This window comes from Stegodyphus dumicola, chromosome 4 (assembly GCF_044657685.1).
Source record: "Stegodyphus dumicola isolate Sdum_Otavi_A_Nest chromosome 4, ASM4465768v1".
Taxonomy (NCBI): domain Eukaryota; kingdom Metazoa; phylum Arthropoda; class Arachnida; order Araneae; family Eresidae; genus Stegodyphus; species Stegodyphus dumicola.
In genome coordinates, this window is record NC_140771.1 from 117,046,076 (window position 1) to 117,072,959 (window position 26,884).

Genomic DNA, 26,884 nt, shown 5'->3' on the forward strand with positions numbered 1-26,884 from the left:
AAAGTATGTTTCGAAGTCCATTAAACAGAAAGTGGAATTGCTGCAAAAAATGGATAAAGGCATATCCTTTGATTATCTAATCATTCCAAAATATGTTTGCTCGCTGCTCTGCGGGGGAGAGGAAAACGACGCAGCGCGCAATGAATTGGAAGTTGATCTGTCAGCGTTATCCTTATCTTCAGGGCAGATGTTTTTATTTTATTTGGCTTATAATTCCTTACTAAATGTAGTATTTCATCTCGATGTACTCCGTCTTTGATATGATTTAAATCAAGTTCCTCATCATTATAATTCGCTTCTGATAGTGAAGAAAGTGACAGAGGTTATTGAAAATGAAAAAATTTCGATTGACAAATTAGTCGGTATTTTCGAAACAGCAATTATAGGACTTGAACAGCGGAACTTTGTAACTAAACAAGAAATTGTCTGTTTAATAGAATTAAAGAGAAAGTATTATCACATGAAACGAAGCAACTTAAACAACTTACATTAAAAGAAATGTTTAATAAAGTACACAAATAAATACTAAGCTTTTTCTTTTTGTAAATTTTGATACCCTTTAGATCATAATTGTTCTTTATTTCATAAATTACGGTTTCATATTTTTTATTTTATAATTTCTGCATGCCATCTTACCAGATTTAAACTGATGATCTATAATCCGGAATCGCCGAAGTCCCAACGAGTCCGGGTTAACGACTTTTGACTGTAGATATTTTCGTAAAGCAACTTTCGCAAAAGTCATTTTTGAGATGCCTTTGTTAAGCGTCAATCCACAGTGTGCTGCCAGTGCTGCTGATAATCAAAATAACCTTTTCTGTTGTGGTATTGCTTTGCCCTGAATTTTATTATCAGATGAAGAATGTGTGTAAAGCATAGACATTAATGGGCAATGGACCAATACACTGTGCACTAGCATTCTATTTTTCTTAAACTATGCTATGCTATTGGGAAATTGAGATTTTTATTTTTCAATAACTATTAAAAATTCAGCATATTTATTCATCTTATTATAAGTTTTATTCTCAGAAATTCATAAAAAAAATATGCTTGATAGATAGAACTATATGTGACATGCGGCCGCCCCTTGTTTTGGCCGCCCGCATACAGTGCACTCACTGCACACCTGCTAGGATCGGCTCTGGCTGTTATGGAACTAATTTTAAGTATAGATCTTCATGCAGGCTATCTTTTGCTTAGAGACTTAAAATGTTGCTCTAATTGCCTCAGCGAGTCAGAAGAAAAGTAAAAGATGTTAGGAAGCAGTACGAGTGATAATGAATTTTTACCAAATATTGGATTTAACTGACAAGATGATTAAAGATGGTGACCTAGCTACCAATGCAGAACTTTTAGAAATGCTGACGTTGTTGCATAATTGTGGTAATTTGTTGTTGAATCTGATCGGCTAATGACACAGTCTTGTCAGAAATGCTGCTTACACCATACTATGTATGGATGAAATTGGGGAGAGAAAAGGAAACTTTTATTTTAATATTAATAGACTTCATTAAACTCGTACAATATAAATTTTTTAAATTGTTCAAAAATGTCAAAATAATATATGATGCCTGGTATTAACTTTCATGTCCATTGAATGGCTGTCAATGTAATGTGTTATCAGAGTTCATTCTACAAAAGCAAAAGCAAATATGCATTTCCTTTTGGGTCTTTTTTCATTAATAACATATAATTTAAAATGACACTTTAGTGTTAAATTGGGCACAGTGTATGCTGCGGTAAAATTTTGCAGCATTAACATTAATTTGAAGAATTTTAAAACACTATGGCAACCTTCAAAAAATGAAAAACCGAGGGTTAAATAGAAGGGCTAGCTAATTCCTTTGTGCGACTCCTCAGCAAAGCGATCCTGGTAGGCGGGTTAATAATAAGTAGTCTGACGTCACTATGCTGCATCTGCTCTGACTTCACCTGTTTAAAACTAGCAACGTGGCCATTCCAAACTAATTTTAATCACTTGTATTGTTTTCTAGCAAAGTAGCGTCAAAGTCAAACTAGGGGCCAGAGAATACATTTCCCATAAATAAATTAACATTATTTTGATAATGATCTGAAGTAAAAGATTTTTTTATGGTTTGGAGAATAGTCTTGTGTTATATTCATTAACAAAAATGAACATAACTCTTCAGAATATCTAGAAATAGGGTTAATAAATTTACACTGTGCTATAAATCTTGTTCAAGATTGTAAGATATAAATTTGATTAATTTTTATTAGTACTTGTCAAAAGAAAAAAGTCTTAAGTTACAAAATTTTGCAATAAGAATACTCATTTTGTTTTTGAGAACATTTACAGAACAGTCTTTTTTTCGTAGTTGAAAATTAAGAAGTCTTATTAAAAGAACCAGACTGCCGATGAGTTTCTGCAATTTGTGATGATATCTTTTAGTAATTTCCCAAGATTACAAAGTTCATGAAAATCGAAACGTTATGACGTGGTGTAGCTGAAATGTGGTAGAAGATCATATGAAACATCACTTGCTTGGATTACCCCAAAAGAAACTGTTAAAATCCAATACGGTGCCAAGGAAAAAAAAAATAATAATAATAACACAAAGTCCTTTTGAAGGACTATATGAATTAAATTTGAAGAAAATTCATTTTGAGGTCAATTATGAAAATGATGATAGAAATAATAAATTAAATACAAATGATTTTAAAATAGGACTCTCAAATGATGTAAATATTGCTGATGAAATAACTGTTAAAGTAAACAAGAATGCATTGATAATTTGTAAAAAAATAAGTCTAGCTTAGCATTTTAGGTGATTTATAATCGTATGAAGCGTCAAAATAATTTCACCTAAAAAAGATCTTCCCCCTGTGCCCCTTTTTTGAAAGATTAAGTAATTCTCTATAGATACGTTGAGCAAAGTTGTTTTGTCAAACTTAAGAAAATGATCTTGTATTTATTTAAATGTAATACAGTCAAAAGTCGTTAATCCGGATGGCCATAATCCGGAATTATCTATAATCCGGACCTCATGCGTTCACGCATGCGCATATGCGTTTACGCATGCGCGTTTAATGTATAATGGATGGTATAAGCTAAGCTAAAATTATCTAATTATCTATTTCAGTTAATGTTGCAGATTGCGTTGTTCCTTAATCTTTGAATTGGATCTGGCTTATTATTTTTTGCAGACTGTTAGAGCAATTTTATAAAAGTAAGCTTGAACTTTCGATTATGTCAAATAGAATTTCCGATGCAGGGGCTGCCAAAGGATCTACAAAGCAGAAGCATGTTTCGATGTCCATCAAACAAAAAGCGGAATTGCAGCAAAAAAATGGATAAAGGCATATCCTTTGTTTCTCCAATTATTCCAAAATCTGTTTATCAATTTCACGCTGCTCTGTGGGGGGGGGGAGGTGGGGCATCGTGGGCTTCATGTTTTTATTTTATTCGACTTATAATTCATTACTGAATGTAGTATTTCATCTCGATGTACTCTGATATGATTTAAATCAAATTCATTATAAATACTCGTATCACGAATACACATCAAATAGTTTTCTGGTTGCAATTTTCTAATTTCGATTATGCGTAATGTATGCTTTACGCGTGCGCACATTGAAGGAAATGTTTAATAAAGTAAACAAATAAATGTTAAGCTTTTTTTTTTTTTTTTTTTTTTTTTTTTGTAAATTTTGATACCCTTTAGATCATAATTGTTCTTTATTTCATAAATTACGGTTTTATATTTTTAATTTTATAATTTCTGCATGCCATCTTACCAGATTTAAACTGATGATCTATAATCCGGAATCGCGGAACTCCCGACGAGTCCGGATTAAAGACTTTTGACTGTACAATGTATATGTATAAATGTCAGTGAGACAATTATTTTTATGATATCTGTTGTATCAAATTGGAAGAGAAACATGCCAATGTAAAAATTATAATTATGTCAAAAAAGCAATCTTAGATTAAATTTTGAATAAAACTATCAATTTCAAGAGCAGTCAAGCACAAGTTCCTGTTCTTTAGTTGCAGCAGAAAAAAAAAAAAAAAATTGACATATAAATTCAAAACTATGCCAAACTAAGGATTTTTTTTTTGGGAGGGGCTAACTTTAAGAAGCTGTTATTATAGTAATTTTGGAAAGAGCAATAGCATTCTCCCATTTAGTATCCAAACGAAGAAAAAAATTGACATATAAATTCAAAACTATTCCAAACTAAGGATTTTTTTTTTTTGGCCTAACTTTTAAAAAGTTATAGTAATTTTGAAAAGAGTAATATAATTGTCCCATGTAGTATCCAGACGAAGAAAAGATAATGAATGCCATAGTTTTTTCTTCATGATTTAATAATAAATGGACAAGGGGAAAAACTTCCTACTTTTAAGGATATGCAGCATATTTTAATCTATTATTTTTTAATTAATAAATATGTATTATTAACTTTTTAAACGTAATAAATGCTTAAGTAATAACATCTTTTCTTCTAAATTAAAGCTATTTTTTCATGCACAGATTTTTAAGGCTATTTTTTTCAAATTTAAAACGTATATTACTTTGCAGTCAGTGTTAACATGAGTATGTCATCACTCCTCACTTCCTGCTTCATGGGGGGGGAACACTATGAACTAGCCTTTCTCTTTTAAAACCTGGAAGAACCACAATATAAAATTATAATAAATAAAATTTATTTTTGTTGAACCTAAAATAATAGTTACTTACCTTTGGAAAAATTGCATTTATTTGCATTTGTAAATGTCATAATTCAGGAATTGCTCCTATAAAAGAATACAATATTTTGTTTCACCTTACATACTGCTGCTACATAAATATCTTAAATATGAATTGAAGTGTTGGCAAGCTATTCCTCTTTTCTTTCACCATTTGGCTGTAACTTCTCTATAAATAATTTCACTGGGGGAAGGGGCATTTTTACACTTTTGTTTAGTGTACAAAATTCTGTGCTTTTGTAAGAAAACTACTGCTTCTTTTTAAGTTGATAGCAATTTTGATATTTTAACATTTTAAGCATTTTAGAGAAAAATTAAATTAATAATGAAGATTACAAAAGAGTGAACTGTATCTCGAAGAACCTTGAACTTCAGATTGACTGAAAAATAAAAGTTCCGTATGTTTAGGAAAGTAGTTAATATCATGAAGACAAAAATGAGCTTGAAAATCTAAAATGTGATGTGTTGTAGGTATCACAAAAAAATACTGCTTCTTATAATTAATAATAAGTTAATATGTTAAAATATTAAATTGCTATTACTTTAAAATTATTAATAATAAGTTAAAATGTTAGATATTTGAGGGAAAATAAGTACTGAATTGATGATATTATACACACAACAGTGCAAGCAAAATAATGCGACAATCATATCTGTTGTAGATACAAAATTGGCAGTATATCTTCTAAGCTTGCCGACTGACCAGCGTGGCCACTTTAATCCTGATATATTCTTGAAATTCCTAATGCAGCACTGTGATAATGTTTATAGTGTATTTAACAAAAGTTCCATACATCAGTTTAAATTGTTCGTCTTAAACCAATTATTTTATATCTTCTTTTAACCCTGCAATGGAGGAGCTGGCGTATAGAGTACACCAATGCCATCTTTTGGGCTGTAATTTTCAAACAAGTCCTTCCTGAGATTCCTCCCTTCCTCTACCCTACCTATTTCTTGTGAGTCTGGTTTTCGCTTTCCTTCCGAAAGCAGTTATTGTGAACATGTCGCATAGGCGAACGCAGTACGCCGCTCCTCCAAGTATGTACCCAAAGAATATTGTACCTCCTGAAGATTATTTGCACGTTTTAGAAGCGGTTGATGAAGTTTCGGTTGCTGAAGACACCGACAATTTCGATAACGCAACTGATGTCGATGAATCGGAAGTCATCAAACATTCTGATCATGAAAATGATTCAGAAATTGAGGGAAATGCTTCTAAACATCCTCATTTTTCTTCCTCAAATGATGTTTCCCCATCAAATGTCGATTTTAGTGATGATGAAAATGACATGAATGATTTAAAATATGAGGGCTTTTTGTAAACACAGTTTACAAAAAGAAGAAAAATGGAGGAAAGTTTCTGAAAGAAGAAAAGGAAACTTATAAGTGGAATAAAGTTCCCCTCAAGAGTAAATTCGCCAGAACGCTTCGAAAACATTTGAAGAAAAAATATTCCCAAGTGCCAAAACTTGTGACAATATAAATGATGAGCTTTCTGATTTCCAGAAAATCATAAATACAAATATAATTGATGATGTACAATATACAAATATTTATCTCAAATGTAATAGGACTGCAGATGATCTCCAAAGCATCTCAAAGAGAAGCAAGTATGATACATGATTCACTGTTGTCCGAAAAACCAAGAGGTGGACAATGGCAATATTTTTTGCACTGCTAAACGTAGCGGGCATAAATTCGCAAGTGCTCTTGAACTTTGTCAAACCTGATGCAACCATCAAGTTTAGAAGAAATTTTTCGAAAAATCTAGCTACATCTTTGATGAAACCACATCTTCAGAATCGCCCGAAAATGCCATATCTCCTGTTGCATTCCAAAGCTATTATTAGGAGGCTGGTAACAACAAGAGAGGACAAGATGGCCGAAAGGGACGAGGAACCACCTGCGAAAAAGATCAAAGTACGCTGCGCTGAGTGCGATAGAATGAAGAATAATTACACTACTATAAAATGTTCTGAGTGTTCTAAGTTTACCTGCAAAATTTATCTGGGAAAGACAGTACAACTTTTCAAACCCTGCTGCAGTGAACAGGGACAATCTGAAGAGGATTAAAGTAGCAAAAGGTTTTTAATTTTTTCATTTGTGAAATTTATTACTTACCGAACTTTGCGGAATATTTACAATTTGTAAATTTGATTTATGATCTTATCATTTTCATACATAAAATAATACATAATACTCTATAACTTTAAATTACATTTCCAGTGCATTCCATTTTTTGAATTAATTAAAAATTCTTAATTTCATATCCTTATTGAATTATAACTTGAAATTATTTTTTTTTCTGTTATTCTTTTTCTTATATCATTTTTACTATGACGGCTCACCTTATTAATGCCACGTGTAAGATATTAAATAGTTTCAAACACGAAGCAGAGGCTCGAAAAACGACTTGGCGTACTTCATACGCCGCCCCTCTAAAATTGCACCATATGCCAGCCCCTCCAGCTGAGGGTTAATTTATGGAAACCAATTGATTACTTGTCAAATTGAAATTGGCGAACAGTCTCTTGTGAGAGGTGAAGTTGCCAGAGCATTCTCTTTGCAATTCTGATCTTAATTTTGTGGAATACCATTTGATGAAGTAAGTCAAGTATTAAATCAAATGCTACAATTGTCTGTGCTGTCATCAACAGATTTTCAGCAAACCACCTGCGTAAAAATACAAGATAATGGTCAGTCGCATTTTGTAGACCTGTCGCTGCTATCATATAACACATTGTTGATCGCCTACATTCGAGTCTATACTTATTGGCTTAAACCAGTTATTTTATATGTTCCCTTAATTTGTGGAAACCAATATTAATTTATATTTTTGATACTTCCATGTTAAAGCAGCCACTGCATAAGTATTTGGCTACATATTAAACTTTTTAACCGATTGTGGGGATTGAATTTGTTTGTCAACTGAGTCCAGTAGTTGCTGTTGTATTTTTAATTGCTGAATTTTAACTATTATCCATAAATTTCTTTACAGATTTCTTTTATGTGCATCTACATCTAATGTTAATATAGAATGGATGCAATCAAGTGCAGTAAAGCGGTATTCTTCCTCTGCAAAATACAATCAATATTCTTCATGCTTTTTTGCTGGAGCTTGCTTTGCTTCTTCTCTAATAGCAGTGTGGTACATGAAAAAGAATGGTTTATTAGCAGAAGAACAAAAAGGTACTTAATTTAAATTTTTTTAATAAATAATCCAGTTCCTCTAAAGTTTATATTGTGATTTTCAACTGCATGTTTAATGCACATGAAGTGTATTTTGTATTCGCACATGTGTCACTGATTTTGGAATGATGAACACTAATGAAAACTTCTAGGGTTGTTTTTAATTATAGGGGTTTTGACTTTTAATGTGTGTAAGTTTTCAAGATATAAAATATTATTGAGGCTGCTAAATTTATTTTTAAAATTTATTCATATTTGTACAAATTGTCTGTTAGAGCAATTGTAAAATGTTAACTGATTTTTTACAAGGATCTGTTTTACTAATAAATATGTGTATAGCTTATGAATTTTAAAATTTAACATCACTATATGTGATTATTTTGTTATTGTAAGATTTTACACTGTACGAAAAAAGGGGGGTCAATTCTATGTCTCCGATTCTACTGTGCCAATTGATGAAATTCAACTTGCATTTTTTGTCTCTCGAAAGTGCAACTTAAGATATGCATTAGATTTATATATAGCATTGTTCTAATATACAGGGTGATTATAATTAAAGTTTAAGTTTCAAAACGCTATAAAAAAAGAACCACTCATGGAAATGACGTCAAATTTGAAAGGAATGTTATCGAAGAAGGCAGAAAGCGTATGGCAGAAGAAAAAATTTAGTTTCAAAAGTTAGCAACAGATGGCACTGCAAGCGGAAGAAGACGTAAATTAAAATTTTAGTTAAATTTCAGTGTTATAAAGCCGCCAGGTACCAGGCTGTTCCTCATTTTGCGTCTCAGACGTTCGCCATGGGTGTTTCACTGCAGGATCGCGTCTGCTGGTAAAGCTGTATTACAAGAATGATGATTGTGCAAGAGTAGCTCTGCAAAAATTCAGGACACTGAAGGGTATAAAAGAAGGCGTTGGTCCAATGAGTGTCGTAGGTCTAAAGAAAATGACGCAAAAATTCGAAACGACAGGTTCGTTTGATGTGCAATCTGGTAGAGGGAGAAAACGAGTGCATTCGACGGTAGTTGAAGAAGTGGCCACAGCATTACAAGAGGGGTCGGCCGGTGGTGTGCAACCGTGCAGTGCACGAGAAATTGCCTGAACATTGGACAGGCCTACGAGCGCAGTGCTGAAAATTGTACGAACATCCTGCAATGCTATCCGTACAAAATTGGCCATGTGCAGGAGTTGCTTCCGTCTGACTTGACAGCTAGAGAGACATTTGCGTTAGAATTCCTGGCTCGCATGGAAGTGGATAATGAATGGCCGTGGAAAATTGTGTGGACAGATGAAGCCCATTTCCATCTGATAGGATACGTGAATACCCAGAATTGTCGAATATGGGCAACAGAAAATCCACTGGCAACGCACCCCGTACCACTTCATCCTGAAAAGGTCACGGTATGGTGTGGCTTTATGGCATCATTCATCCTACAACCATATTTTTTCGAGCAGACGGGTGCTTCCGGTCCTGTTATCGCAACCGTCACTGGTCAGAGGTATGCATCGATTTTGCGCAACCACGTGATTCCAGCTCTGCAACAGCGTAGATGTGTGGATGAAATCATTTTTATGCAAGATGGCTCTCCTCCGCACATTGCACATCCCGTGAAGCAGCTGCTGAGGCGCCATTTCGGAAATGCTCGAATTATCAGCCGTCATTTCCCTACAGCCTGGCCGTCCCGATCGCCTGATCTTACTCCGTGTGATTTCTGGCTGAGGGGATATCTGAAGGATGTTGTGTTCCGTGCTCCAACTGCAAATTTAGCGGAATTAAGGCACGCATTTCGCAACACATTCTGAACATCACCCTGGAGACACTGCGATCCATTGTGGAACATGCTGTTTGTCGCTTTCAACTTGTTGCACACAACGGTGGACACCATATTGAACATGTTTTGCGCCAGTCTCGCGACAGTTCCGAACTGCTTTGATGAATGGTTCTTATGCGGTATGTCGCCGCAAAACTCTTGAAACCGATTTGTTCCTTTCGATGTAATATGTACAGTCATGAAAATAAAATTATTCAACAATTCTAATTTGTCAATGTGTTTTAATGTGTAACTTCCACCTTAGCCGTTGTTTTACGAATCATTTCTCGTTTCTCGTCGTGATTCTCCCGCTTACAGCGCCATCTGTTGCTAACTTTTGAAACTAAATTTTTTCTTCTGCCATACGCTTTCCGCCTTCTTCAATAACATTCCTTTCAAATTTCACATCATTTTCATCAGTGGTTCTTTTTTTATAGCGTTTTGAAACTTAAACTTTAATTATAATCACCCTGTAAATGACTTTTTCTAAAATGACATGCCTATTTTTTTACCATATTTCGATTCTACGACACAAATTGGTGCAGGGCCTTTGTTATCCCTATAGTAAAACCCGACAAGGACCCAAAAAATCCTTTAAATTATTGCCCCATCGCGCTCACTAGCTGCCTTTGCAAGATTATGGAAAAAATGTTAAATCACCATCTCACCTACTATCTAGAGACTAATCATTGCCTATCGCCTTACTAAAGTGGTTTCCGTAAGGGAAGATCTTCACTTGATAATGCCCTATTTTTAGAAACCGCAGTACGCAATGCATTTGTGAAAAGAAATCATGTGGTTTCAATCTTCTTTGACATGGAAAAGGTGTACGATAGAACTTGGCGTCATGGAACTCTTCGTGACCTTTACAGCACTGGATTGCGAGGTAATCTACCCATCTTTATTCAAAACTTTTTGAAGGACTGCACTTTCCAAGTGAAGATTGGGTCGTTGCTTTCTCAAGTATTTGTACAACAAGAAGGTGTACCACAAGGTTCAGTGCTCAGTGTCACTCTTTTCAGCCTGAAAATTAATTCCATTTTAAGAGAACTTCCTCCCACAGTGCATGGTTCCCTATATGTTGATGATCTGATGATCTATTATCAAGGTCAAGATATGAGATACATTGAAAGACAACTACAAATTGCTCTAAATAGAATCATGAAGTGGTCCAACAGCAATGGTTTTAAATTTTCTAGCCAGAAGACAGTCTGCGTGCACTTCTGTCACAAAAGAAATCTACATCCTGATCCAAAGCTGCATCTTGACGGCTCTTTGATCCGCATTGAGCCAGAAGCAAAATTCTTAGGAGTTTGACAGAAAGCTCACTTTCCTTCTGCATATCCTAAATCTAAAGAAAAAGTGTGCTAAAGCTCTCAACATACTGAAAGTCCTGGCCAGTACCTCATGGGGAGCAGAACGTTGTTCTATGTTCCGCATTTATAGAGCTTTAATCCGTTCCAAACTTGACTATGGCTGTGTTATCTATGGATCAGCAAGACCTTCTGTGCTCCTGAAATTGGATCCAGTCCACCATCAATCGCTACGGATTTACTGTGTAGCCTTCAGAACATCTCCAATCCAAAGTTTATATATCATCTGTTTTGAACCATCTTTGGAATTCAGACGCAAGCAGTTGTCCATTGATCTTCATTATAAAGTAATGTCACAGGCCGAACATCTTGTCCGACTCAAGACATCTGATCAGTACTGGCGTCTTTACCATGCCCGTCCTTCATGTATTCCACCTTTTGATCTTCGCATTCACTCACTGATTGAAGAATTTAACCTAAATGATCTGCATCTTAAAAGCTTTTGACCTTTTCGGTATTGTTCCCTGGCAAGAAGTGAACATTCACCTACTTAACATTTTTGGGAACTAAAGAAGAGCAGTACCAATGATATCCATTACCAACAAATTTTCCTAGAGCATAGAAGCAGTTATTCTAACTACAAAGCAATTTTTACTGATGGCTCAAAGAATCATGACCACGTCGGGGCAGCTTTTGTTTGTGATAAAGAAATAAAGAGTAGTAAACTTTATAAGGCTGCATCTGTCTTTAATGTAGAAACTTTTGCCATTTTGAATTCCTTAATCTTTATCTCTAGGCAGAATAGCAGAAAGTTCATCATCTACTCTGACTCTATGAGTGCTCTTGAATCAATAAATACAAATACCAGCCACCCTTTGGTCTTAGAAATTTTAAAGGCACACCTCCATTTGGGAAACGCAGGTTATTATATTGCGTACTGCTGGGTGCCTGGAGACGCTGCCATCAAAGGCAATGAACTCGCCGATATTGCAGCAAAATCTGCTGATATTACCTCAGAAATCGATATCCCTTTTACAGACATACGGAATTACATTAGAACAAAGGTCTTGTTCAGGTGGCAAGAGTTCTGGGAATGCCAAACTCTGAACAAATTAAGGCAGGTAAAACCCAATTTGGAGTACTGGGAGTCGAGAGGGAATCGGAAGGAGGATGTACTACTGACTCGCTTATGATTGGTCATTGCAGACTGACACATCAGTACCTCTTGAAAGAAGATAATGAGCCTATTTGTGGCACTTGCAATGTTCCCGTTTCAGTCAATCATATTTTAACCTGCTGTCTTGCTTTTAGTCAGAAACGTGAATTTTATTTTAACTCTATGAATGTTAACTTAACAGATCTCGTTGGAAGAAACCCTCACATCAACCTCATAAGTTTTTTAAAAGACATCTCCTTTTACCATAGGATTTGAACTACATTTTATCCTGCTCTACCTGTTGCTAAGAGCATTTTTCAGTCATTTCTGCCTGGACATTTTAAAGTCATTTCTCCATGCCTTCATCAGCATTTCAGGTTCATTTCATCAATTCACTTGATACTGTATGTTTATGCATCTTGAATTTTACTCACCATTTGTCTGGCACATGATAACCCTCGAGGTTTTGTGCCATTTAAAAAATCAACCAACTGCCAACTTTCGTAAAAATCGCATGAGTAGTTTTAAAAACTTAGCTCTCAAAATTTTAGCTCCTGAGTGTTAATTGAATTTGATATATATTTATTAATATCTCTTTTTGTTATTAAACGCTCTTGATTCCTTCTTCGAGAATTTGAAATTTAGACTTAATCCATATAATATTCACAAATATTTTTTATAAATTTTTCGAAACATTTTTTATATTATTATCTACAACATTTTTACCATCTACATCATTTTTTACCATCTTAAAGTAGATGCATTTCTAGGCACACTTGCAAAAAGTTAGAGTATTTTATTTGAGATTTCCTAAGATATACATGTTACATATTGGCACGCTTTGAAATTTGGCATATTTGTTATAAGCGATAATAATGCCAAATGTGGTTTATACACTTTGTTAAAACTATTTGAAAGTATGAATGATGACTTTTTCCCCTGCTCGTTTACAATGAAAAAAAGAAAAGGAAAATAGGTTGCTATAAATTAAGAAGTTCGCCAAATAAATTATTTTCGAAGAAAACTGAGAAAAATATGGCAAGATAAGTTTTTGAATTTCTCCATAAATTGTGCACCAAATTTTACAGAATTTAATATTTAGGCATAATTTGAGTGGTAGAATCGAAATATGAAAAAATATTGCCATATCATTTCAGAAAAGTCCAATTTTGTATCAAACTACCTATATTAGAACAATAATTTATTTACTAATAATATTGATTATATTATCTCCTAAGATTAATTATAGTAGAATAATCTGAAAAGAGTGAATCCATACTTAGTAAGTTCTATTTCAAAAGATGTTTTTAAGTAACTTGAATGTAAATTGTTAAAAATGTTTAACGGGGACTGGAATTAAATCATGAATAACAATTGTAAAAGGAATAAATTAAAAGCAAGAATTAAATTAAATGCAAGTAATCATTGCCATTAACCGGAAATTAGTTGACTTTTCAAGGGGAACAAACCAACTCCCGTTCAATGAACAATAATTAAGAAATAAATACGAAGGTGTCCTTTACTCGAGCAATAAGGCGATGCCAAACTGGCAATTAAAGTCAGGCCAAACATTTACGTGAATAGAAGGTATAAAGAACCAATGCAGAGATCCAAAGAACTCATTCCGATTAAGTATTTTTAGCTAATTCAATTTTGAGTGAAAAGCAATTTCTTCAGTAAATGTGATATCACTCGAGTAAGCATTCCCCGACCCTCGTGTTTATGCATTTGAGTTCAATATTATTTGTAAAAATTAAACATTGGAAATTGTCATTATGAAATATAATTCAAAGTAGTTGAAAGAAACATTAGAAAATTACAAAATATAAGAAAATAATGCAATCTTTGTAAAAATAAATCAAAAAATCAAAAATATATATAATAAGAAAAGTGAATGTACATGAAGATATAAAGGCCAGAAAAAGCATTAATTAACTTATGTTCTTTCTAGTTGGGAGTGGGCAAAGTGTTTTCTTCGCATCTGACTCAGAAGGGTTGTGTTCAGAAAATTCTTTAGCGGCAGCGGGGGCTTTGAATTATATCAGTCGGTAAGACTTGTGTGAAGTAATTTATGGTGTTGGAGGGACTAGGAATTCTTGAGAGACGTATGTTGTGGAGTTCTTATTTGAGTGAAACCGTCTGTTAAAAATTTTTTGAAAATACTAATGAATGGAAATCAATTAATTTCTGGCTAATTGTCATGTTGTAATGATGAAGAATTAAGAAAGGAAAAAAAGGCATTTTCACTGTCAAAGAGCTATTTGACAAACTAAAGATTATGAAATAGGCCCATTTTTTTAGTAACAGCATAAGTCTGAAGACAATTAGCTTTTTACATTATATACAGCTTAGTAATTACGCTATGTACAAATCCTTCAACTGATAGTCATCCAACTTATAACGCCTTCTCAGGTTTAGGAACAAATTATCATATCCCTATCAGTTAAATGATTTAGAGTGAGTATTTAATGCCTGCTCTTTTAAGGCAATGGTTAATAAATTAATTGGGTATTAGATTATTTTTGAGAATTTTAATAAGGAGCATAATTTTGCGTTGTAGATCTATCATCTGGGCAGATATTTTTAATTCTTTGTATTTGATTTATTATTGTATTGTTAAGTACTTTTTTGGATATGTTGGAATTCCAATTTATTAATTTGTTAGTATTGAAATTGAAGTTTTTGTTTTGTCAAAAAGTAATTTCTTGTTTTGTCAAAAAGTAAAATTTTTTTGTAGTTAATGATTTGAAGATCTAGATAGTCTATGCTATTTTGTGAATTATTATTGGGTTGTTCGGAAAGTAATTTCGTTTTTTCTCGTCAGAGGACTTAATTACATTTTTTCGAAACCAACTTCACACTTAAGCCACATAACCATTATATGTCTTGAGAGCTGATATTACAAGGCTTGTGTGTGAAAAAGTTCTATATATTCTACGCAGTAGTTTTTGGTTGGTGCCCTTTTAAATATGGAGAGCAATAAGCAGCATTTTCGTCATATTTTACTTCAGAAAAGGTAAAAATGCTGTCCAAGCGAGAAAAAAATTGACGGATGTGTATGGAGAAGGCGTGTTAACAGTACGCCAGTGCCAGAACTGGTTTGCAAAGTTTCAATCCGGAAATTTTGATGTCGAAGATGCACCACGGTCTGGAAGGCTGGTCGAAGCTGACAAAGATGCGATAAAGGCATTAGTTGATGCAAATCGGCGAATAACCACACAAGAGATCGGTGAGAGGTTAAATTTGTCGAATTCGACTGTTTATGGCAACTTGAAAGGCCTGGGCTTAACCTCGAAGCTCAATGTGTGGGTGCCCCATGTTCTTACGGAGCGAAATTTGTGTCGTCGCGTTGACGTGTGTGATTTGCTCCTCAAACGTCAGGAAAATGATCCATTTTTTAAGCAGATTATTACTGGGGACGAAAAATGGGTCGTATACAACAATGTGAAACGCAAGAGGTCATGGAGCAGAAATGATGAACCGGCTCAAAGCGTTTCAAAAGCCAACATTCACCAAAAAAAGGTGATGCTGTCCGTTTGGTGGGATTTCAAAGAAATCGTTTTTTTTTTAGCTTTTACCGGACAATACAACTATTAATTTGGAAGTCTATTGTCATCAGCTGGACAAATTGAATGATGCACTTAAACAGAAGAGGCCAGAATTAACCAACAGGAAGTGTGTAGTGTTCCACCAGGATAATGCGAGACCTCATACAAGTTTGGTCACTCGCCAAAAGCTTTTACAGCTTGAATGGGACATACTGCAACACCCACCATATTCTCCAGATCTGGCACCTTCCGATTATTATTTGTTCCGGTCCCTGCAAAATTTTTTGGATGGTAAAACCTTTAGCTCAAATGAAGATGTCAAAAACCACCTGAATCAGTTTTTTGCCAGCAAGGACCAAAACTTTTATGAGCGGCAAATCATGTTACAGAAAGATGGCAAAAGGTGTTGGACCAGAATAGCCAATATATAATTTAATAAAATATTTATTCATTATACGAAAATTGTCTTTCATGTTCCCCCCAAAAAACGAAATTACTTTCTGAACAACCCAATAATTTTATTAAGCGTAAGGCAATTTAGATAAATCTCTGAGTGTTCAATTTTATTAAAATTATTAATCGTAATAAGGTCATCAATATATCTGTAGGTGTGGTTATGGATTTTTTTGGAAGTTAAATTCTTTGATAAATAAAAAGATACTACAAAGCGAGGTACTGGAATGTAAGCCCACTGTCAGATCTCTGACTTGTTTAAAAAGTTGATTTTGAAATTTTATGTAGTTATGAAAAAGTGTGCATTTTAGGTATTCCATTTGTTAAGATTTATAATTGTGAGCATATCAGGGAAGAGTTTAGGTAGATCTAGTAGACTAGTATAGATTTCTTCTAGAGGAAGTGAGGTATATAAGTTTTCAAAGTCATAGCAGAACAATGCTATATATAAATCTAATACATATCCTAAGTCGCGCTTTCAAGACATGAAGAACGCAATTTGAATTTCGTCAATTGGCCCAGTAGAACGGGAGTTGTAGACCATGGTATCTAACTATCCCTCTTTTTTTTTTTTCTCTTTTTTTTCCCTGCAGTGTATAGTACAAAGTCAGAGATCCATATTCCTAGGGACTTTGCTGATTCCGGATTTGGGATTTTTCTGGATTTTAAATCGTCAGTTTGAATCTAGTAAGATGGCATGTAGAAATTATGCAATTAAAAATGTGAAATCGTGATTTATGAAATATTTATGATCTAAAAGGTATCAAATTTTTGTTAAAAAAAGGCATAATATTTATTTCCTTACCTTATTAAACATTTCTTTTAATGTAAGTTGTTTAAGTTGCTTTGTCTTTTGTTCTAATACTTTCTCTTTAATTTTATAAACAGATATAATTTCGTGTTTAGTTGCAAAGTTCCACTGTTCAGGTCTTGTAATTGCAGGGTCGAGAATTCCGACTAACTTGTCAATTGAAATTTTTTCGTTATCAATAAATAACCTGTCTTTTTCTTCACTATCAGCTGTGGTATTTACTGGATCTAAAACCATATTACAGATTTTGCCATCCGTTAATTGATTGATGATTGGGGCATTGTCAATGCAATGAAAAAATATCATCTACATTTATTACCACTTGTCCGCATTTCTTTACAAAATTCATTAATTGGAAAATTTCACCTTTGGTTATCAAAAAACCTTCCAAGTCATGGCTATTATCTTCATCATCTTCACCATGAAATGTGCTAGCTTGGCCATAAATTATGCCAAGTATTTTTTAAAGTATCTCTTTACACATCCTCCCATGATATTGTGATAATCTGCTCCACACAGCAGATTTTATGCTAAAATATTTAAAAAATTTTTGAATAGTCTTGTCATTGTTCAAGAAATTTAACATTGATTTTAAAAATGCTACTTTATATTTGCACTTCATTGTGTGCACTATTCCAATATCCATAGGCTGAATGACGGAGGTACAATTTGGAGAGAAGAATAGTATGGATACATTATCTTTCACTAAAACTTTAAGTGAAGTATGAGCCAAACAGTTGTCTACAGTCAGGACTATTTTTGAGTCATCAGGTAAACCAACTGAATTTAAAAGTTGCCAAGCCTCGAGTATGAAATGATTTTCAAACCAGTCATTCATTAATGCTTGTGTTGTCCATGCTCTTTTATTTGCAGGATATATAATGGGGGGAGGAATCATTAGTCCTTTAAATGCTCAACGTAGTGTATGTTTTCCAATTATGAAAAGTTTGCATGTATGCGTTCCTGCAGCATTTGCACATGCTAAAATTGTTAGTCTTAGTTTGGAAGCTTTGGCACCAATTAGAGCATTTTCTGTGGAGATTGCCAAGGTATTTCGCAGTGCACATTGCCAGAAAAGACCAGTTTCATCAGCGTTGTAAATTTGTTCTGGAGATAATTGTTCACTAGTAATGAGTTCAATTAATTCATCTGAAAATAGTTCAACAGCGTCAGTATCAGCTGAAACTTTTTCACCTGAAATTTTTAATTGCCTTATACCATGGTCATTTTTAAATTTTATTAGCCAGCGTGTCAAATATGTACACTCAGTTCTTAAGTTCATTTCTTCATGAAATATTTTTGCTTGAGCCATTAGTATTGGTCCCATGAATGGCACGCCCTTGCTGTAACGCTGTCTGACCCATTCAATAATCACTTTGTCATGATCGTCACTTTTAGCATAACGAACAATTTTTATGTTATTCATTGTGAGTGGGGTGTCGGAATCCACAAAAAATTCAATTTTTTTAATGTCATATACAGTTGACTTTCAATGCCATACTCCTCACATAATTTTGAGACGGATATGCCTTTATCCATTTTTTGCAGCAATTCTACTTTTTGTTTAATGGGCATTGAAACATGCTTTCGCTCTGTAGATCCTTTGGCAGCTCCAGAATTAGAAACTCTTTTCCGCATAACTGGAAGCTCAAGCTTTAATTTTTATAAAATTGCTGTAATAATAACAATCTGCAAAAAATAATAAGCTGGGTCAAATTAGAAGATTAAGGAGCAGCACAGTCTTCTAATTAAGTCTGGATTGTATTAGTTTAGTTATTTATTATACCTTATGTCTATTTCTTGCACATGCTTAAGACTAATCTGAGTCCTGAATAAATAAACTCCCACATATACTTAAGGCTTTATCTAAGGCCAGTGCTAGATACCGCCTGATGCAGCCTCTGCAGGTCCTAAATTCTGCTACAAAGTGCCTAAGTTCTAAATTTTCACCACCCCTAAAGTTTGGATGCCAGTGCTTTCCCTAAATTATAAAAAATTTCTCATCCCGTAATTTTGCCGCTTGGTGCTTCCCCAAATTCTAAAAATTTTGCCTTCCTATATTCTGCTGTCCGGTGCAGCCATATTCTGCCGCCGCTTCTGGGTTTATGTGAATAACATATCAGTTATTCTTAACTGAAATAGCACTAATTTTGGCCTATGAGTTTCATTAACAAAATCTATTTTTAGCATATGAAAAGAAATGTTTGTTAAATTTTTCCTCAGCCACATTTCTTAGCACGTTTAACTTACATCTGTAATCATCGCCAAGCATATTGTTAGCGTAAAAGATTGCCATATTCTTGTTATTCAATTACTAAAATAAAAAAAAAAAAGTGTTTAGAAATCGCTGCATGAGTCATTACTGAAGCTGTCATGTATTGATAAACATGCGGCGATGAAAGAAAAATATAATAAATAATGATTTGCCAGGTTGGCATCAGGGATGTAAAATACTATTTTATAAATAATATTTTAAATCAATGCTTTTCTTATGTAAAATGTTTCTTTTTGAGATGTATGCCATACAGATATGCAGCTACAGAGCCAAATTATTGATCTAAAAAATTTAAGCTTACATGATTGTTTCTTCAATAACGAGGTATTTTATTTATTGCCTAAGTGAAAATAAGAATCAGGACTCCCCATGTGTTTTATTATGGAAGGAAAATCAAATGTGCATGTGTAAACTTACAAAGAAAAACGTTTATGCCTTTGAGAGACGTTTTGCGAACGTTTTTACAAAGAAAAACGTTTGAGGTTCGGATTTTAGATCATTCCGGGTATTGAACGTCTGGATCTCAGACTTCGTACTGTATTAAGACATTCAGAATTTTTATTTTTTAACTCATTAATGATATTATATATGAAAACAAAGAAAGAAAATTCTGAAAAGATTCAGATTTTAATATTTCGTTGAGTGTATAGTTTATCTCTTTTACATTCACTCCTGCTGACACAACTTCATCTGTATTATAAAACATCACTTTCTTTTCAATTATGCCACACAAAACTCAACAAGAAAATCACAGCATTTTTAAAAAGAGCATACAGTCAAAAGTCGTTAATCCGGACTCGTCGGGACTTCGGCGATTCCGGATTATCGATTTTTCCGGATTATAGATCATCAGTTTAAATCTCGTAAGATGGCATGCAGAAATTCTAAAATTAAAAATATGAAACCGTAATTTATGAAATAAAGAACAATTATGATCTAAAGGGTATCAAAATTTACAAAAAAAAAAAAAGCTTAATATTTATTTGTTTACTTTATTAAACATTTCTTTCAATGTAAGTTGTTTAAGTTGCTTCGTTTTATGTGATAATACTTTCTCTTTAATTCTATAAACAGACATAATTTCTTGTTCAGTTACAAAGTTTCGCTGTTCAAGTCCCGTTAATTGCTGTGCCGAGAATACCGACTAACTTGTCAATCGAAATTTTTTCGTTTTCACTAACCTCTCTGTCACATTCTTCATGTCTTTATCCATTTTTTTGCAGCAATTCCACTTTTGTTTGTTGGACATCAAAACATACTTTCGTTTTGTAGATCCTTTGGAAGTTCCAGCATCGGAAATTCTATTTGACATAATCGAAAGTTCAAGTTTACTTTTATAAAATTGCTCTTACAGTCTGCAAAAAATAATAAGCGGGATCCAATTCGAAGATTAAGGAACAATGCAATCATTAACATTAACTGAAATAGATAATTAGATAATTCCGTTATACATTAAACGCGCAGGCGAAAATGTATTCTGCACTTGCGCACACGCATATGTGCAGTAGTCAAGGTCTTACGCGCACATGTAAAACGCCTGTGCGCATGTGCCAACGCGGCGCATGCGCAGAAAGTTTTCAGCTTTGAGGTCCGGAGTATAGATCATTCTGTATTATGGGTGTCCGAATTAATGACTTTTGACTGTATTTTAAAAATTCCTGATACAGTGTTAAGTGTTTTCACATGTTTCCACACCCAGAAGGACTATTATTCTTGACCTTTTATTTTATATTGTATCCCGCTTCTTGTCCATGTCACTTTTCAAATAACTAGCTGCTGTTGCAGCCAACCACTTAATAGTTATTATAAAAAAGAAAAATATATATAATGCTTTTTATAAATTCCACTAGTGTGATTTCACTGAGTCAGCTGGTAATTAATAAAAGTGATAAGGAACTGTGTTTATTTCTCTTAAATAGCTTAGTTTGTTAATCAAAAATAGGTAGATTAAAATTAAATATCTCGCACTTTGCCAAATGGCAACAAAGTTTTGCCTTGAAATTTAAAAAATATGTATACAATACAAATTCCGTAAACTGGACGTCCATTATCCGAATAATGTATAATCCAGACCTCAAAGCCACAAACTTTTTTTGCATGCTTTATGCTTGTGCGTTGGGAGGATGTGTCTCCAGATACGTTAGAAAATGCTAAAAATTGCTTGGCATAACTTATGGCCAGTTACCACATTTCATGGTGAGGATGATGAAGATGATAGCCGCGAATTTGAAGGTTTTCGGACATCGCAAACTAAAGGTGAAATTTTCCAGTTATTGGATTTTGTAAAGAAATGGGGAGAAACATTTATAAATGAAGATGATATAACAGAAGTTTTTCATTACGACGAGAATGCCCCAATCATCAATCAATTAACGGACTGCAAAATCTGTAGTATGGTTCTAGATCCAGAAAATACCGCTTTCGATAGTGAAGAAAGTGACAGAGAGGTTATTGAAAATAAAAAAATTTTGATTGACAAGTTAGTCGGTATTCTCGACACAGCAGTTACTTGAACAGTGGAACTTTGTACTGAACAAGAAATTATGTCTGTTTATAGAATTAAAGAGAAAATATTAGCACAAAAAACGAAGCAACTTAAACAACTTACATTGGAAGAAATGTTTAATAAAGTAAACAAATAAATATTAAGCTTTGTTTTTGTAAATTTTGTTACAATTTAGATCATAATTGCTCTTTATTTCATAAATTACAGTTTCATATTTTTAATGTATAATTTCTGCATGACATCTTAACAGATTTAAATTGATTATCTATAATCCAGAATCAACGAGTACGGACTTTGTACTGTATATATATTTATATCAGATATCTTCACAATTCATTATAAAATGTTAAATATTGATATACTTTTTTAAAATATATTTAGTGTTTTACAGGGCTAGCACATATGATTCATTCATTTTGAAAAGGCTATATTTTCAAAAGTATTACATGTACACACTTGAAAAATCTATGAAAAGATCCACAAACTCACCAAATTTTTTTTCACTGTTTCACCAAGTTTTCTGGATAAGGGGAACTGCTTCATCGCTGAATATCAACTTATTGGCAAAATGCTTGTCTTTCAATGCTTCCTGCATGTTGATGCAAAAATCTAGTCGAAGGGCGTAATCCTCCATCTTTAACCCTTTGCACTCGAGAGGTTGCTTTCAACCACCACTTGATTTGATATGATAACTCAAGAAGTGACTCTCAATCACAACTAGGTTTGATGTGATAATTTGAGCCGTAACGATATTTATTTAGGTTTGGTTTGGGCAATATTGCTTCATGACTGTATTCAACAATACATGCATATAAAATCTACTGCCAACCTTTAATCTTAAATAGGTTTTTTAGATTTATTGTTATATGCGTCTTCAATGTTAGTTCGAACTCAACAGTCGTGGTAATAGGAATATTATTTTCAAAGCTCAATAAGCATGGAATATGATGAAGAAATCACTTAAGTGGGAAAAAATTCTATTTTTTGCTGATGAAGAATAAAATTACATATGTGCATAGACTTCTTGACAATAGAGAGAAGGAAAGCAGTGATGAAGATAAAGTAAAATGTGTAAAAAAGCGAAAATTCAATGTAATAGAATAGTGAAAGTGAAAGCAACAATGATTCAGCAGGAGAGAGAGAAAATTCAGAATGGATAATATGCACATAAACTGAAGAAGTATCACAAAGAATACCGTTTGTATCATGCAAAATAACCAAAAATTGCTAGTATATTCAGACATAAAAGAACCATTTCTTTCAATTGTGAGTGAAATAACTTTAAATTAGCTGTAAGAAATTCACGAAATATGTGGAAAATTGTCTCGAGTTGCTGATTCGCCCAAGCGAAAAAGGTATCGGTGGACATGTGCCGTGTCACCAAAGGGGCACACAATGAGTATTTGTATAGGGTGTATAAACTTGGTGTGTTTGTGATTCTTTTCATATATCTTTCATGTGTGTATGTGAAATACTTTTAAAATATAATCTTTTCAAACCAAATGAATCATTTATGCTAGCCCTGTATTTCTTCAAAAATAATACATAGAATGCTTTCGTAGAGTACATTTTGTGGCAATATCCCTTTATTTGTATGCTATATATATATTTAATATTCTTTTTATTATTTAGTTAAAAATAATATGTGGTGATAACATTTGGTGACAATATTTGAAAAGTGAGGTCTGAAACTAAATAGCACCTCTGGTTGCTAATAATTTGGATATTGGTGTCATGTAGATCTTAATAATATTACTGCAAGCATAGTGATTGATTTAATATTTCCTTTATACTCATTGAAAAATACTTTTGATGCATCACTGATAAATTCGTGCTATGTGCACCCATTCTTGAAAGAATTTTAAGTTTTTAAAGATGTTGTAAATGTTGTGATTTTTTAAAGATGTTGTGTAAGAAAGGAAGCAATGACAGCAGTCTGGCTAGTGAGAAAAGCAGAGAGAAAATGCAACATGAAAATTTCCATTGAAATAAATTATCTCAATTTGCATTTGACCTCGGTTTGTTAATATTCAGTTCAAGATCCCAAATTTGAAATCTTATTTCCTGTAGTGTTATGTAAGTAGTCATCTTATGAGCATTATGCAAGAATCATTATGAAATGGATTAACCCTTCGAGCATTACGGGTTTAGCCCTGAAATTTCAAAATTCCTCAAAATGTCATGAATAAGTGGTATTTTCTTGATTTTAATTAAAAAATGACTCTCTCATTTTGTACCTTGATTCCTTTTCTTCCAATATACATCCAAACTGAAATCAGATACATTAAAAACTAGCAGAAATTTTCATGTATAATGAATATAGAAGGCAGCCTTCTATGCGAAATTTTCCGGCCGTAACGCTGAGACGGTTAATATTAAAATGATGGTTGTTCAAAGAGATTTATTATAAGCATTTACTAGTTTTATAATAGAAAGAGAAAATAGCCAAATTAAAATGGAGAGTTAAATGGCTATTGCAAATTTTGATTTACATCTTTAACTCCTAACTAATCTTTAACTTATTTTGATTACTCTTTAATTCTTCATTTTAATTTGGTTTTCCCCTTTCTGTCACTAAAGTAGTAACTGCATATAATTAATCACTGCAAACTGCATTATTTCAAAATTAATTCATGTCATATGATTTGTACATAATGCTAATGACACAGTTACTTACATAATGCTTAATAATAGTTTCAGTTTGCAAATCAAAACTTTTAGCAACCAAAATAAAGGTTTACTGAAATCAAATCATTCTGCACCAAACTTTCATCTTAAACACATCACATTCCAGCTCTCACATGTTCTCCTGTCGCTTACTTCTCTTTCATCTGTTGTATTGTTATGAGGATGTAAAAAGGTACAAATGTGATCAAGAACAGGGTCACAGATTATGGCCTGAGTAATTCAAGATAAAAATGTGCTTATTAAGAAGTATTTTGTCCAAAAATAAAATGTGTTCAATCAGCAACGAATGTAGCTTTATCTTGCACGCCATCATCTTCTAATGTGATACAATTAATGTGTGTTTTGCAATAGTTTGAGTTTTATGAGTTTTGGAATGTATGAAAATAAACTAGTAAGGGAAAAGTATCTTTTAAGTGGTTTAAATGGCATAATAATCTGTTTAGCAAGAAGCCTTCTTTTATAATAAATACGTAATAGTCATGATTTAGTGAAAATTTTAAATCTGATTCAAAACTGCTAATTAAAGGAGAAAGGGAGATAATATGTGAATAATATGCATTTAACTTAAATAAAAAATCTTACAAAAACTGTCAAATAGAAGGTAACTGAAGAAAATTGGCAATTTTTTTAAGTCCCATTCCTGTTTACGTGCAACACCCTACAAGTAAAATGGTATCTGAAATATAGTGCAATAAAACATAAAAAAAAATATAATCTCAATAAACTGCATTTTAAATCAAAATAAAACAGGAAAATAATATAAAAATGGAAATACATGTTATCTAATCTGCACAGTACAAAAAAGGAAATATAAACTTGCCTTATTTAGAAATATGTGTGTCTTTGCTGTGTGGCACACATTATTCCTGCTGTTAAGCATCTGAAAACTGTTTTAAATTATCAGAACTAGAATCTGTGTGCTGTTGTTACCACATAAATTCACAAAAATAAGAATAAACCATATCCTCCCTAGTGCCAAACTGTCACTGGCATTTCTTTCAAAAGTCCCTTTTTATTACACCCCGAATACCTTTGATAGTTTTGATATGAGCTTCGGTTTTTGGATTCTTAAATGTCACTGCGTGATTCACTGAGAGGTGACTGAAGCAATTATCAGAAAGACAATTGTACTATTTCCAGCAATCGTATATGATCATTGTTCCATGTAAGATATTCCGTTGAATTAACTCCAACAAAGTTTTTTTATCTTCTGTTCTAAACCACTTTTACAATTAAAAGGAATGTGCTTCAAGGGCTGCAGAATAACATTTGTAACTGCATTCCAGTTCATTTACACCTGGTTGAAAGAATTCACATCTGTTGAATGGGGAAAAGAACAACTGTATGGATATACCCTATAAAAAGTAATAAACTGGAACAATTTCTCTGAAGTTGGAACTCATACCATACATGGAAGTTTGCACTCATACCATTCTAAACACAGCTTCCACTGAAATCAGAGGCCTTAGAAATCAACAAAAGCTTTTTTACAAAGCATAAAAATGAAGTAGGCTGAATACTTCTGCAGTAGTGGCTCTTTGGTGGATCATGTACACTGTAAAAATAATCTGTAAGGTTACTAAGAAAACTCATGGAAACTGGGATGCCATGGGTTATTTGAGTAATAGTAACAGGTGTATTCTTTGTAACTTTACATGAATTTTCCCTGTAATGGTTACAGATCTTTTTCTTGTAATATCACAGCATATAGTTATGTAAGTAGAACATATTTTTCTCATGTAAAATCCCAAATGATATATCTGTAATGGTTACAGATTATTTGCGTGTAATATTACAGCAAATAATTATGTAAAAAGAACATGTTTTTCTCATGTAAAATCTCAACAGATATATCTGTAACCGTTACAGGTTATTTGCTTGTATTATTATAGCAAATTATTATGTGAGTAGAACATATTTTTCTTACGTAAAATTCCAATGGTTGTATCTGTTTCTGTATCTGTTATATCTGTAGGTTTCAGATTATTTCCTTTTAATATCCCATCAAGTAATAATGTGTGTAGAATATATTTTTCATACATGAAACACTAAAGGATATGTCTATAAAAGTAACAGATATTTTGTCTAATGATGCTATTATAATAAAACATATTGAAAAAAATATGTTTTGAGTAAAACAATGATATCTGTATGTGTGTATATATATATATACACATACAGATATATGCAAGTGAAGCATAATAGTTTGGCTTTTTAAGTTAGCCAATTTGACCTCAGAATAGCAATAATTTAAAAGATGTGCTTTCAACAGCATTTAGTGTTCTTTTTCAAAAAGTAACATTATTCGGTTGCAGAGTATTTTTGTTTTATGAAGAGAAACTTATGTCTGATATTATTGAAAGGCCTTTCATATTATCATTCTGATTAATTTAAAAGTTCAAACAGATATGCTACTTCTTACATTA

General features: G+C 33.1%; 1 protein-coding gene across 5 annotated transcripts in view; it reads left to right on the plus strand.

Moving 5' to 3' along the window:
- shop (sulfite oxidase) overlaps positions 1-26,884 on the plus strand; it is a 119,023-nt gene that overhangs the window by 26,016 nt on the left and 66,123 nt on the right. For all 5 annotated transcript variants that reach the window (XM_035375853.2, XM_035375854.2, XM_035375856.2 and 2 more), the window contains one exon: positions 7,710-7,900. In XM_035375853.2, the coding sequence (XP_035231744.2) occupies positions 7,710-7,900 (191 nt within the window). The remainder of the gene's footprint in view (positions 1-7,709; positions 7,901-26,884) is intronic.